Source organism: Calidris pugnax, unplaced genomic scaffold (genome assembly GCF_001431845.1).
Source record: "Calidris pugnax isolate Ruff unplaced genomic scaffold, ASM143184v1 scaffold42, whole genome shotgun sequence".
Lineage (NCBI taxonomy): Eukaryota > Metazoa > Chordata > Aves > Charadriiformes > Scolopacidae > Calidris > Calidris pugnax.
Window position 1 is genome coordinate 11,297,182 of NW_015090920.1, and position 14,515 is coordinate 11,311,696.

General features: G+C 40.2%; 1 protein-coding gene across 2 annotated transcripts in view; it reads right to left on the reverse strand.

Moving 5' to 3' along the window:
* The window catches only part of JADE1 (jade family PHD finger 1), a 56,948-nt gene extending 46,287 nt beyond the window's left edge, over nt 1–10,661 (reverse strand). The window contains exon 1 of one of the 2 annotated variants that reach the window (XM_014949948.1): nt 10,565–10,661. In XM_014949948.1, coding sequence (XP_014805434.1) covers nt 10,565–10,652 — 88 coding nt within the window. In that variant the 5' untranslated portion in view covers nt 10,653–10,661. Of the gene's footprint in view, nt 1–8,807; nt 8,851–10,564 lie in introns of those variants that run through there. The other variant, XM_014949949.1, reaches the window with a different exon arrangement.
* Between the last annotated feature and the right edge of the window lie 3,854 nt (nt 10,662–14,515).

A 14,515-nucleotide genomic window follows, 5' to 3' on the forward strand; every position in this document is an offset into this window, starting at 1 on the left:
CCCCCCCCCCCCCCCCACAACGCACGCTTCTCTCCCCCAAAAATTTCTGACAAGCAGGCAGGGCAACGCCGCACAGGCTCCCTCTGCGTAATTCACTATTTTATTAATTTTTTTTCCAAGGAGAGAAACTGAGGCACGCAAGAGTTAAATGCGGTGGCCACACGCACAGCGCCTAATTGCCAGGGCAAGAATAAAACGGCAGGAACCCCATTCCCAGCGCCCGGCGTTACCCCTCCAGCTCCCCAACTTTGATACTTCTCAAAGGCTAGAAAGGGCTAACACATACTGGGGGTTCTGGTTCACATCTTTCTAGCAGGAAACGAAATTAGCTTAAATTGGCACCAAATTACACACTAAACTTGCCATTATCCAAAAAAATAAAGTATGTTTGAACGCAGATTTCTTTCTTTTCCACATAAAAGGCTCTACCTCACACCGTGCACCTGCGCTCCCTGAGCGAAGGAGAACTCCCCCTTTTGAGCAGAATTCCTCGGCAAATACAGCATGAGGTAATAAACACCGTGGAGAAGATTCAGCATAATCTCAGACACAGAATTAAGGCGATCCGTGGCAAGTAATCCCCATAGTATGCAAATACAAATTAATGCAGCCTCCACAGCAATGTTCGTCTGCCAAAGAATCACACCTTAGTTCAACAGAGGAATTGGGTCATTACTCATCCCTGCAAACCGAGCCGTTTCTCCTGCCATCTCCCCCACCTACCCGCTCCATAATGAAATAGTACTTACCTTGCTGCACATCCTAAAAAGTTGTACTTTACTACAAGAATATCTCCCACCCCCCCGATATTTTTTCAGCATGGTTTTATTCATGGAACACCCTGAAGCATCTTCAGATTTTAGAGCCTTTAGAGACTTCGATTCCTCTTGTTTTCATCTACGTGACAATGAGAAAATACACACATTCTCCCCATTCTCCCGCAACTGACCTTGGCATCCCGACCTGTCAGGATACCTAACGGAGCAGCTTTGCACCCATCAGCAATCTAATTAGAAGTAGCTCCACTGCTGCCATTCATATTCCCAGGATCGGGGCCTTAGCTCTGTCCCATTCATGGGACAGCCATCAGGCACCTGGCATCGCCCGTGCCACACACCAGATCATCTCAATAGTCCACTTATTGCCAGGGTTGTACTCAGACACCCATCCTCTTACCCCTGAGCTTCCAGGAACCTGCTCCAAGGAGTACTTTTCAGTACTGCCCAAAGGAGCCGGTGACGGGAGACTTTGTTGATGTGTATTATCTGAACAGCACGTGCCCGCTGCTGAGCAATGGTATAAACCCCGGAACGGATTAGGTCACAGTTTTTTCACTCCATGGTCTGCAGGCCCCTTGGGAGCTCAGGGATCCTCTCAGAAGTCCATAAAAAGTAATCAAGATTAACAAAGCTATAGTCAGTTGGCATTTACGCTACAGAGGTACACACCTCTACTGGATGAATGCTTTTTAATATTATCCATTGTAAAAGACTGAAGAATCACTGTCTGTCCCACTTTTCTGAATTCTTTCCAAGAAAACTCAGAACTGGCTTCTGAGGAATCCTTAAATGTGAATGCGCTCTCATTTTTAAAGAGGAATGATAGAAACTTTCCTGCCTCAAACTCCTTGGATTTGAGGCAATATTTTTGTTTTTCTTCAATTAGTTTTCCTTCGCACATACAGCCAAGTTTAAGTTACACCTTGTATTTTAGGAGGCATTTCTCTTGGAAGGCATGCAAGGCCATACATATAGAAACAGAACATGAGTGTTTGCAAAATGGTGGGCTGTGTTTTAGAAAGTAGCAAACAAAAATGCTATCTATTTAGATTTACTATGGAAAACCCAACAACCGGGAGCCCTCTGTGCTGGAGAAACAGCCGGTCCAGTTTGATGAGGAAGGTAACACAATCGGAAGATACTCTTTTGTCTCCGCATCACTGAGACTCTACTTGTATGTTTTAAAAGGAAATGTTGAAAAATTGAAGGGCTGGTAGCTGGAAGAATTCTTTGCATTTTCCATTATTTTTGAAAATTAAAGGTGTCATCCTTCAAGACTACAGCTCTTGATAAAGCTGTGTACTAATATAGCTATGGTCAAATGGGCCAGAATATGATAGAGCATACCAGAGTAAGCCACTGGCATCATTACTATAAAACAGTGTGGAAAAAAAAAGGATCTACAAATGATCTAAATAAAGTGATGAGTTGTTCACTGCGGAATCAGCTTTAGCAGCTTAAGACACCGTTCTGGCTCCTGCCTGAGAATACCAGGGGCAGACACCAGAATGGGCTGCACAAGTGGTCCTCAGTTGCATCTCTACAAACTCAGTGCCAGCTTAACCTGCCGGAGCAGGCAGGCAGCCTCCAACGAAACAGAGGATGGTAAAAGCAAGCCACCTGGGGCAAAGAAAGAAATCTTAATTCTGCATTAAATATCTGACTACAGCCTGACTATAAACAGGATCCAAAATGCGAGAGACGGTCTCACAGTAGTTTTCTGCTACCTCCACATTCCAAAGTGATGGGTAAAATTCTGCTGGAGGTAGAGTCAGAAGGCAGGATTTCAGTCTTCATCTCTAACAGAAACTTATCCCCTGAGCAAAGCAGGCATTTTTTTATAATAAATAATGTTATTAGACTCTGTGCCTCACTCCATCATCTTTATATCAGTATTAACACTCATTCCAGGAATACTCAGAGAATAGGTATCAGGCTTGGAGTTAGGCTTTCGACTGACACACAGAACTTCTGGTCCCTTCAGCAAGTTGTTTCATCAGATATAGTCACTCCATATTACATTTTATTTAGATTTTTTGATTGTTTATATAGTTTCTTAATGTCTCCCTCTTGACTGTTATTTCTGAGCAAATGCACAAAGCCAAGGAAAGAATATATGGCTTTTCAGCACTTTTTTCCCCAGTCTTTAGTGGAAATCTGTTACTGCAGAAATGTCTGATAAAATATTTTTACTTCTTTTCTTTTTTTTATTTTTAATTTGATAATACTCCTTTTACACTTGGAATCTTTTCCACTAATTGTTGCAGAATCTCCACACACAAAAGCAGAGCTGATGCAGTTGAGGGTCTCCCCACCGTTAAACTTAGCCCAAGTATCACTTAGAATTCAAAACTGTTCTGGTGCTATTTTGGCTCCAACTTTTAAGAAATACTGCTTCCATTTTCCCCTTCTTTATTTTGAAGATTAGAAACTCGAGGGGAGGAACACAGTATGGATCCAAACCAGCACTGTCAAGATTTCAGCTTGTACTTAATCTTCCATAGACTTCCAGAGAGCTTTCACTTCTCCTGTGAGAAATGTATGTATTGCAGAGAGATAAGACAGATGCAGTTGGGCCAAATCCTGTTGAGGTCCATGTTGTCTCTAGTTGGTCTACTCCCATGAGTGAGGGGAAAAAAAAAAAAAAGTTTTTGACTCATGCATATGTAAATCTATACCACTTACAAATTGCGTAAGTGCAATATTTTTAACTCCTGCAGAAATAAAACTTGCTCACACGGCTTACGTGTGGACCGTAGAGGAACACAGTTGTCACAGTTCTGCCTAATCCAAATACATCATTTGTAGCAACATGACACTTAACAAAATTATGCACAAAAAAATTAATTGTTGCTTTGGCTTTTTATTCCTTCTTATCTACAAGCACTGAATTTTGGTGTATCTGGATTAGGGAGGTCAAAATGACTAAGCTCGGGTAACGTGGTATTTCCTTTTACTCTGAAGCTGAGGTTTCCAGCCACCAGGATTGCTTGTGGGAGTGATTTGCAGATTCACAGAGCATACTCTGAAGATGTGCTTTCTCCTGTGCTCACAAGCCTCGTTCTGGTTTATAGTTCCTTTGTTTTACTGAAATGTGGCTGTGAGAGGTCACTAACTGGGTGTACGAGCCAGTGCCCCAGCAAGTAGAAGCTGTCCTATTAAGGGATGAGGATGAAGGGGTATGAAAACAAATCTTTAGAGTTGAACTTTATATTTAACATGCTATCAAACAGGGTGGTTGCAACAGAGAGACTGGTGTAGTCTCGTTAATGACAAAACCTGAGAAGCAGAGATTATAATATTCATTTTCTGTGTGGGTAGGCAGGAGCATACAAAGGTTAAATCACTTGCACAAGTCACATGTTAAGTCAGCGTTAAAACCAAGAATAGAAACCTAAAGTCATGCCTCTCAGTCCAAGGTTTCTAATGATTAAACTATATCCTCTCCTTTGGCCCAGTCTATAGCACACAACGCAGTACAAAGTATACCTCCATGACATTTTGCACATAGGTATCTTCAAATATTTTTGCAAGTCAAACCCAATCATTGCCCAGACATGCAACCGCTGACATTGTATATTCATCTGAAGGTGAAGTGGGAACAGGTATATCCAATTCACTAAGTTCCAAAATCTAGAAGTTCAGCTACTGGAATACAGTGTTTCCAAATCCTTCTAATTGAAAAGTGCAAGCTGACAGGAAACCAGTAGAACCAGAACCTCAAGGGAATGACTAGAAGCAGGCAGTTAACTTGCAGGTCTGCAGTTAAGTGGGCTGAAGCTGATGCATCACCTTAAAGGTAAACAACATAATTTTGTACATGATGAGAGAAGTAATTAGCAGCCAAGGTAATGTCCTCAGTACAGGAAGAATGGATTGTGAAAACCTCAGGCAAGTGAGAGTTTAGCAGCCACAGATCAAATCTCAGTTGCAGTATATACACGTGCCTATCTGGCAGCTCATCAAGCAACATTACACTGGCTAATCTAAATGAACTTCAATATTAAATTGTGTTTGTGCAGGCAGAAATCACGGAGTGAAAGAAAGGTGCTGTGACAAGACTCGTAGAAGAGTTCAAAAGAATCTGATTACAGATTTTCTGATTGCAGAGTGCGCCCTGATAACTGGTTGCTAAAAGTGCAGTAGTAGTACCAGTTTATCGGGGAAGTACAACAAAAATCAATTCCTTTTTTTTCAGTAACAACCCAGTGCCAAAATGACTTTAAAAAAAAATAAAGCACCTTCAAGTCTGGATCTTTAGGAGTCAGAAAAAGATTAAACTTAAAAAAAAAAAAAGATGATCAGCTGTTGCAATTGCTCTGAGCATCTTGTGATAACTTTTCTGGAAAGAGCAGAAACCTTGGAAGTGAATTCCCATGTGGCCCTTTTGGGTTCCACTCAGTCCATTATGGAATTGCCCTCAGAGTTGCTTCTATTTGTGGTCTGTCCTGGGACAGCCTCTTCCAAACGTGATGACTCACAGTTCATTGAGTTTAAAGCAGTTTCCAGACCATGAAACTGAGGTCTGCCACAAGGGCCAAGAGATCACACACCTTCCATGGCAGAAAACAGATCCAGGACAATCAGACCTAGGTTACAGTGCAGGGGAAATATTCTGTTTATCCTCCACAGCTATAACTCCCTCTCCTCAGCTTACCAGTTTCCACCCTTGATATCCCCCTTAGGGGATGTATCAATCATTATTTTGACAAAGGGCAAATTTTCTCCCTAAATAGCTAGAGAACCACCAATTTCAGATGCAATTGTCATGAAAACTACTTCAAATATTAGTAACTTTAGCTCAATAGCACACAGGTGTAAGGCAACAAGGGTGTAAAAAAGCCATCAATTCTAAATAAAGAAAATGCTAGTCAAACTAATAGGCAACTGTTGTTTACTTCAGCTATTTTACTTTACCAGTTCTATGTTTTAGAAATTAAGTTATTCGGTGTTTAGGAAATGATTGAGAAAAGTAAATGTCTTTATCTTCTGGCAGTATTGATTGCTGAGCTTTTTGATAAGTTTCACTGCATAAGCAAGCACCAAAAAAACCAGTTTAGAAAGTTTTAATCAGCATAAATGTAATAAAAGCTGCCTCATGTACTTCCATTTCACCATTCTATATATAGAATATATGTATAAGCTATATATGGAGAGAGGTTCAACACTACCAAACGGGCCTTGGAACAAGAGGCTCAGAACATCCAGGACAAAAGGACCTTTATACAACAGGGGAAGCAGAGTCCTTCTCTAACCTCCCTCCAACTCTCGTCCCAAAAAGGGTAGGAGGGGTATTGGGATAAGCAGGGCAGTTTATTCCACATATCAACGGGCCACATAACCTTGCAGCAGCCCCAGCTGTCTGTCTCTGTATCTGACTGGCATGAATACATAGCAAAAACAATGCAGCCCACACTGTTATGCTTCCACTTTGCTGTGAGCTTATCAGAAATACACACCCAGTAAAAAATTCACAAACATCAGAAAAAGCCGCAGTGCCCTTATCATAAGGTAGAGAATTCTTATCTATTTTGCAAATAAGAGATTGAGACATAATGGCAAAGAGATACAAATGAAAACTGCCCCTGGGAAAGCGAAGAGGCTCAATCTCATGATTCAGCCCTAACATATTACAATAGCGTAATCCTTCAGCGTGGTTTGAAACACACACAATACAAAAGGTCAACTGTCCTTAACACCGCATTTGCACACTGGATGTGTCTAACCCCACATTTCTGCTTCAAACTCTAGGAGAGCAATCAGAGCCACGGGAGGTAGCAGAGTCTTAGCACACGAAGTGAAGATGTTCAGAGGCAGAACCTCACACAGCTGCACCGTACATTGTCAGTGCACGTAATGCAAGCACTCGGGGTGTAAACTGTCCTTGAGTCATTTCATGCCATTTAGAACAACAGTTCTGAAGTTACTGGGTTGTTGTTTTTTTTAAATGAACAAAGGAGTTTATTGCTTATTTAGAAGCTACAACTTCTTTGCTATTGCTCAAAGCCGAGACAGCCACAGATATATTTAACTAAGCACACAGTGAAGAACGAAGAAAACTTGGAAATCAAATCATTACTCTAGCTCTTGTGAACTTTGCTTCACTAAGCAAAAAAACCTGCAGCAAACAAAATAGTCTCTGACCTTCCAGAACAACATTAAAAAAAAAAAAAAAAAAAATCTGATCTGCTTATGTGGGCAGATTTTGGCACAGGGTAAACATCTATGTTTGCTCCTCAAATTGCACAAGTCAGAAAAGAGTCTCTCTCTCTCTTTTATCCAGGCCGTGCCTTTAAACCATCGCACGTTTATGTTTCTTTGACAATCTGAGGCAGGTTACTTTCTCCACATGGAAGTGCGAATACCGGGGCAAAGTAAATGTGCCAACTGCCTGTAATCTGGTATCTAAAGGAGGAACGGGCACATCCTGCGGCGAGCACACGTATCCCTGCATCACTGCCAAAACCACAGTTCCAGCCTACTCGGCTTCTCAAATATTCAGCCAGCCATATCAGCATCTTTGCCCTCGGCCAAAGCTAAAGGTGAGCCCACAGTGTCTCAGATCTCTTCTGGAAAAGAGCCCAGCTGCTTAAGGGAGCCAGGCAGAGTCTTCAGCCACAGCACAAGGGGAAAAAAGAGTTTACGGAAGATAAGTTCAGGAAAGCCTGAAAGAACGCCAGCCCCACAGCAGACAGCCCTGCGCCAGAGTACAACTTGTCCTGGCACTCTGGTGCAGTGCTTTGGATCAATAACATCTGTAATAAAGCACATATTGACTGATAGGCTGGACAGATGCACAGAGGAGGAAAGGGATTTTTCTTCTCCCAACATGCTGGTGCTGGAGCACAGAGCAATGATTTGGCTCTACCTTTACATGTTGATCTTTAATTCAAAGAGCTGTTCCTATGGATTCTTTGGGGTTCCCCCACCTTTTTAAGGAAATCAAGCATCTTTCATGACTGCCTTAATAAAGTACCACAAGTATTGTGCACTCAGTAGTACCTGACACACGCCTCAGACATCCTAGTTAGCTTGTTTGCAGGAGTTTGATTTCAGTGAAAGAAATCAGCGACAGCAAAAAGGTCCCAAACCTCGGACAACGTAATGAGAGACCAAGATCACCGACTGCTTAAGCCCTGTCATTTCATGTGAACAGAACAAGTAAGTCTTGAAAATGTGTACATCTGTCACATACTGTCCCCGGTGAGGGAGTCCCATTACCTAAGCTGGTTACCCTTCAGCACATAATCAACATCAGCTGGTTAAAAGTTTTAAGTTGCCAAAGATACACTAATACCCTGAATTCTATATTTTTCCATGAAAAAATAGCAGTCCAGAAAATCAAGCTTCAATATACACACAAAATCCTTTTCTGCTACATACACACTTTGTTTTCAGGAGTATCTCAAAGTCAGGAGATCCCCAAGCCCACCTATGGGAAGAAGACACTGATACTTGTCTTATTTTAAAAATTCCTTCCACATACCTACAGTGTGTAAGCAGCCACTGAAACCAAAAGCATGAGTTGAAATTCTCTTTTCACTGGGAATGAGTATTTATGCCACTAATTTTCACGCAGCTAGGATTTTTCCTGAGCCTACAGTTTATAAGTACAAATAATTCTATATAACCATTGCCATTCAAACTGTATGATATTTTTTAATAAACTGATGTGTCAAACTCAACACGTTGTACTCTGATTGAAGACCACCATCTCAACCTGAACATCAAAAAAGGAATTAGTTGATGGGTTTAAAAGCTGCATGCCATTTCCAGCACACGCACCAAAAGGAATCACACTTCACAAGGCGTTTGCTACCCCAATCCTGTTTACATGTCACAGAGTAAGAATACACACATTTAACCCTGTGAAAATTTAGGCCAGGTCTGAGAGCACTAAGCACAAGGGAAGCCAAAACTGCGTTAGGTTACTGAGACTAGGTTCAAAGGGCTTTGATGTCCAAGGTGAAAAGTGTCGTTCAGCAAATTCTTGCTCATTTGTCCGGCTCTGGAATAGTCTCAACTTACTTAGTACCTCCCTGCGTGATTGCAACATTCCTTGAAGTTCTGCAGCTCTTATTTTTTTGGCATGATCTGAACTGCTTCAGTTTGCGTAACGAGGTCATGGCTACAGTCTCAGCCCAGTGAAGCCAGATGAGACGGTCTGGGGCTACCTATTGGTTAGATGCTTCTACTTTCTCGGAGCTGAATTTCGCAACACGGTGCTGGAGAGCCAAAGGGCCTGCTGGTTCTCATCCCACTTCATGACTCGTATGTACTCTGTTGCACAATGCCTCGACTTTAATAAAAGAGATGAAGAACACACATCTCCGCCAAAGTTTTGGGCTAAATCATTATATCTCATATCTTTGTACTTACTAATTTTGTTCCGACTATATTGCTTTAAAAAAATGCAGGAAAAAACTCTTTAATGCTTGACTTTTTTTTTTTTTTTTAAACAACGCTAATATTTTATGTCTGAGACTCGCATAAGACCTTTGCTGGGTGTGCTACAGACATAGGACACCAACTAAAATATCTTAACTTTTTTGCATTTTTAACCTCTATTATTAATACCAGCACATTCAGCTCACACTTCCCTATAGAGAAATCATTTTGTTCCATATACAGGAAAAACTCCTGTATATGTAGGCCAAGCTTGCAAAATTAACAAATAATACATTTTCTAAGAGATGAAGTTCCTAAGTATGTTATACTGCTTGACAGTGACAACAAACCACATGAATTTCCTCAAGAAAAAAACTTTTGCAAGAAACAAGTTAAGTTGCAATTTTTTTTTCTTTGCACTAAGGTTACGTCACTGTTATCTCTTGGGTACAGATGCCACTAATAACCATGTGCCTGAACTCCAGCTAAATTATCAGCTTCCTTTAAATAGTTTGAGGGAAGAAAAACAGCAAGAATGCTGTACAGGAAAGTAAGGCTTGGTCTTGAGCCTAATTTTGAAAATTCTTTCAGTTTAGCCTCTGAATTTTGTTCTACAGGTTTTCACATTAAAAAATGTATCATTTGTGCATGCAGACTCAGTAGCTGCATATGTAGCTACCCAAATTGCACACAATGTGGGCATAGGACCTGCACACACTAAAGCTGTCCCTAGACAAGTTCTAGCTAGTCAGCCCAAGCATTTTAAATGATCTCCACTCTTTAGGAGACCACTCTTCCCCTTTGTTGAAGGTACTTATTTTAACCCTGAAGTCACTCCTGAGTAGCATTATGTTTTCTAATGACGTTACACAGAAACGCACATAGATACCCAAATGTTTGTAAGTCAAGTTCTGCAGAGGACATCTTAATTCTTTGGCTCCCATAAAATACGTCCCACTTAAAAAATTGTCTTGTATAGTTGCTGTAAATTTCAGGTTGTAGAATTTGAATTCAGCACCCCGAATTAACTGCTGATACGTCCGCCAAATCTTCCATGTCGCTACAAATACCCTCTAGAGCTACAAGAGTATCTATTCATAACACAGTGTCCTGTCCACCAGGATTCAGCTAAACATTCAGGTCCTATTCAGGATCAGAAATTCACAGCTAAATACAGGTAGTACCAAGAGCATCTACGATTTCCGCAGCCGAATGTAATGACTTCATTTTAATAGGTAAACACGATGAGCTCCACGAACGACTGCTGAGGCATTAGAGATCATTAGTCCCACCAAGAAAGCACTAACATGCTGCAGTATCAAATTGTTTATCACTAATTTACAGAGAGTGAATCCACAAATACATTTCTATCACTTTGTAGTTGCTTAATTAATTACATATATTAAGCAAATTAAACTGAAGGATGCAGTGAGTACTCCCAGGGCAACCAATAGCTATGTCACCAGCAATTTGCTTCTTTTCCATTCAGAGAAGTCCTCCCAATTTCCTTTTTCTTTTAATGGCGAAGATGATCATAAAAGCATGAAAGCTGTGCTCATACTAGCACAGCGGAAAATATAGAGAGACTTTTATTGCATCGAGATTAGTGAGATAACCCCAAGGGAAGAACTTCACAAACATGTGCATGAGTGAGCAAGCAACCCAAACTTTGGGGAATCTTGAGATCACAATCAGAACAATCCAGTGCGGCTTTTTATTATGATAAGACCAGAAGAAGCCCACAGATAGCGATAAAGCACACAGGTTTCTGCAAATTCATTCTGAGCTTCATATGTGGAGTCTTCCAGAAAAAGTACAATTTATAAAAACTAACATCTAAATAGTTTAGTCGTTTTAATATATCAGATTAACATTAATGACTATAATATTTACTGATCTGTTTTCTTTATATGAAATGTTGTTAGAGGCAATTGTGAGCTCAAAGTTAATAACTTTTTGGATAAAGCTGTTCTGCTAATTGATTTTCCTCTTGTATAAATTAATGCAAAAGAAAAATCAACACTCATCTCTCAAGTGGTTAAAAGAATAGAATGTTATTTTGCTTGAAAACAAAGCAAAACCACAACAACAACATATTTTGTCCAGTATTTTCAATACCATAGAGGCTGCTATGAAAGAAATTAACTGGTGTTTTCTGATGGTAATTTCTGATATTTGTGAAGCTCTATTTGGATTTTGAGAAAGAAGATTATTGCCATTCATTTTTCCTGTACTGTAAGAGTACTGGTCATGTCCTCCTGTCTTGCACAAAAAAACCCACCCACTTACTCCTAACACCCCCTACCGCCCCCAAACCAAACCAAAAAACCAACAAAAAAAACCCCACCCAAACCAGAAAGGAACATACTTATTGTGGTAAATGATAAACCACAAACTGTCCCTTACTGGATGTGCAGAACATACGATCTGAAGTTTGGAATGTCCTCATTTCCTGACACTTTACCCCTTTTTTCATCTATGTAAGAACTTCTGACTGATGCATTTCCTAGGAAGAAGCAATGTTATTCTTCACTGTTTTAGGTGCCAGACTTAGGAATGACTAATTCATCTGTTCTAGTGTTACAGTAGCAGTTCTAAAAGTAAAAAGGCATAAAATTGAGGGTTAATGCCTCTCCCCATCTTCTTTTACCCCAATTTTGGGACATAATTTTTAGAATCTTCTTGGAATACTTGGAAATGTTAAATTTGCCCCATGATACAAGGTCAAAGCAATTATTCTATACTTGTTGATACCAGCCTTCATACTTTGAATTAAAGGTCAAATGACTCAAAAAACTTAAATTTTATGCAACTGAAAGGAAAATGGAACAGAAGTCAATAAGCAGAACACTTGATGTCTTTCACTCCAGGTCCTCCACACCCTTTTAGTAGTTTTACTTTAATGTCCAAGTCTATGCCATGATTACACTAAAACTTTCTTGAATGAACAAAAAGTCCTCTGATAAACAGCAAAAACAGTAGATGAACTAGGGAATTGCATTGTTACAGACCACAGCAATAACATTTTCAGGAGAAAATTGCTCATTAGCAATACCAAGCTCCAACTGTCTAAGAAAACAATCTGCAATTTAGTTTCTTACTTCAAAGCAGGAGCTGGCTATACAAATTTTCCTGGAAAATGCACTTGCTTGAACCCAAAATCTGATGAGCCATCTCTTCCTACAAATAGGTAACTAAAGCATAACAGCATTTTACTAATGTATTTATAACCTACAGGGTCAAAGCAAATAGCACTTTTCAAAGTATCTCTTCACCAGAAATCACAGGCTGTATCTGCCTGCCAAAACAAATGATATGTTCCCTCAAAGGTTACTCTGCTTCCGTCAATATAGTTTCCTCATCAGAATTCTTCCATTAATTGAAAAGAACCTATCTTGTGCCTTTTCTTTCATTTCAATGCTTCTTATTTCCTCTTCTCCAGTTCCTCATGGATATTCTTTATGTTGTTTCCATCCCTGGCAGCTGTTACTCCCGGCAGCTGCAACAGCAGCAAGAGACAGGAGTCACTTGGACCCTGTTGGCCACGCAAAGGCATCACACTGGTGGTCCCCCGGTTACTAAACACAGCATAGTTAGTTGAGCAAGAGCACCCTTTTTCTGAAGCAATTTTTGTGCCAGGAAGCCTTGCTGCTTTTCACAGTGGGCAAGTATCCTGTGACTGAATGAGATTTGGACTTCTCCAGCCAGCTCGGTGTTATAAACACGTCACAGTCTGAAAACAGCTGTCTAGACATTCATCAAGCTGTTGGGTTTCAGCCCTCCATATTTAGTCTTCGTGTGTGTAGGCTTGCTTGGATTGAAGAGGCTTAAGTATTCTCTCTTTCTTAGGCATCTTTGGTACATTTCCAGAGCACTCACTAGCTCTCTTTCATGAGACTTCCTAGTCCAACTGCTGTTCCGAATCAACTAACCTTCCTCAAAACAGGCCTTTTTCTGCATCTGTGCCTCAGGACACTCCAATTTTCAGCTCATTTCTTCAGGAGGCACATGGCCACTGAAGCAACCTGATCCTTAACTCTGCATGCAACATAATACCTGCAAATCTCCATTTTAGGAAGCACAAGCCGTTTGTAGATTTAGCTTTTAAAAATGTCTTATACACTAAATACACCCATTTACATACCTACCTGGTTCTCTAAATAGTCTAAAAGGTGTCCAAGACTAAAATTAACATCCTCTAAGAAGTATACAGGTATCCCTGTTCCACACAGAGCTGCTTCTCTGAAACAAACGGCCCACCAACCATTAGCTTTTCCTCACTTCTCAGTTAGTTGTCTTGTTTTCTCCATTACATTTCCTCCATTCTCCAAATATGGCTACAAAACAACCTGTAAGTCCAGATTTCCTTTCATGGTATTACACAGATGAGATTTAAAGTTCCTTTAAAGTGATGGCTCACCTGGCAGAATGGTTAGGGTTATTTTCTGATCACTACTTCTAGCATGTTCATTAAATTGTACTCCTAATTCAAATGTCACTGAGTTGTAATAGTCCAACCTAATACCTAGTAGTCAATGCAAAGACAGTCAAGCCTTTTCTTCTTCCACTCCCAGGAATCATTTCTGGAGGGAAAGCCATACACTGATCTCAATTAACAAAGCTACACAGGAAAAAACAGTCACATAAGACTTGCGGAACGCTTCACAGAAATCATGCAGATGTGGCCTTATCCATTTTATCATAAAGCTGACATTTCTCCGAGTGCATTTTGTCAATTATTTTATACCTTGTAATAATTAAAGAGAACCTGTAAAGTAAATGGAATTTACCAATTTATCAGTAAATATTGAGGTTTATACTTTAGGACTACCTCCATAGTAAAAAGCAATCTGCAGAATCAGACAGAAAGCGGCAGGAATAATTTTTGTTTAATTTGATTGGCTTTACTAACAAACATTCAGAGGAAAATCACAATGGCAAGTGTTTTTTTAAAAGCATCCATGCCATGGTTTGAGCTGTGGCAGGAGTTATGCTATCTGTATTTCTGCAGTTTAGAAGGAAAGCCACCATGTAAAAGCAAACAGCATAAGACTTTAAGGAGGAAGGCTTTTCTGCAGAGTTCTGTGATGCCAATGAGTGAAATTCAGGTTTACAAGTACAGTTCAATTAAAGTCACCATCATTAAGAGATAGCTCTCCTGCACTTCAGAAATGTGATCTCTCAAATCAGATTAGAGTCCTTTGCATTTATTTTTAGTGATGAAAATAAGATCTACTACTCTTTTAACTCAGCAAAGAAGATCTATGAAAGAATTGAATTCTGTTTCACTCTGGTAAGTGTCAATAGAATTCCCTACTAAACTTCCATCACAGACATTGGATAGCATC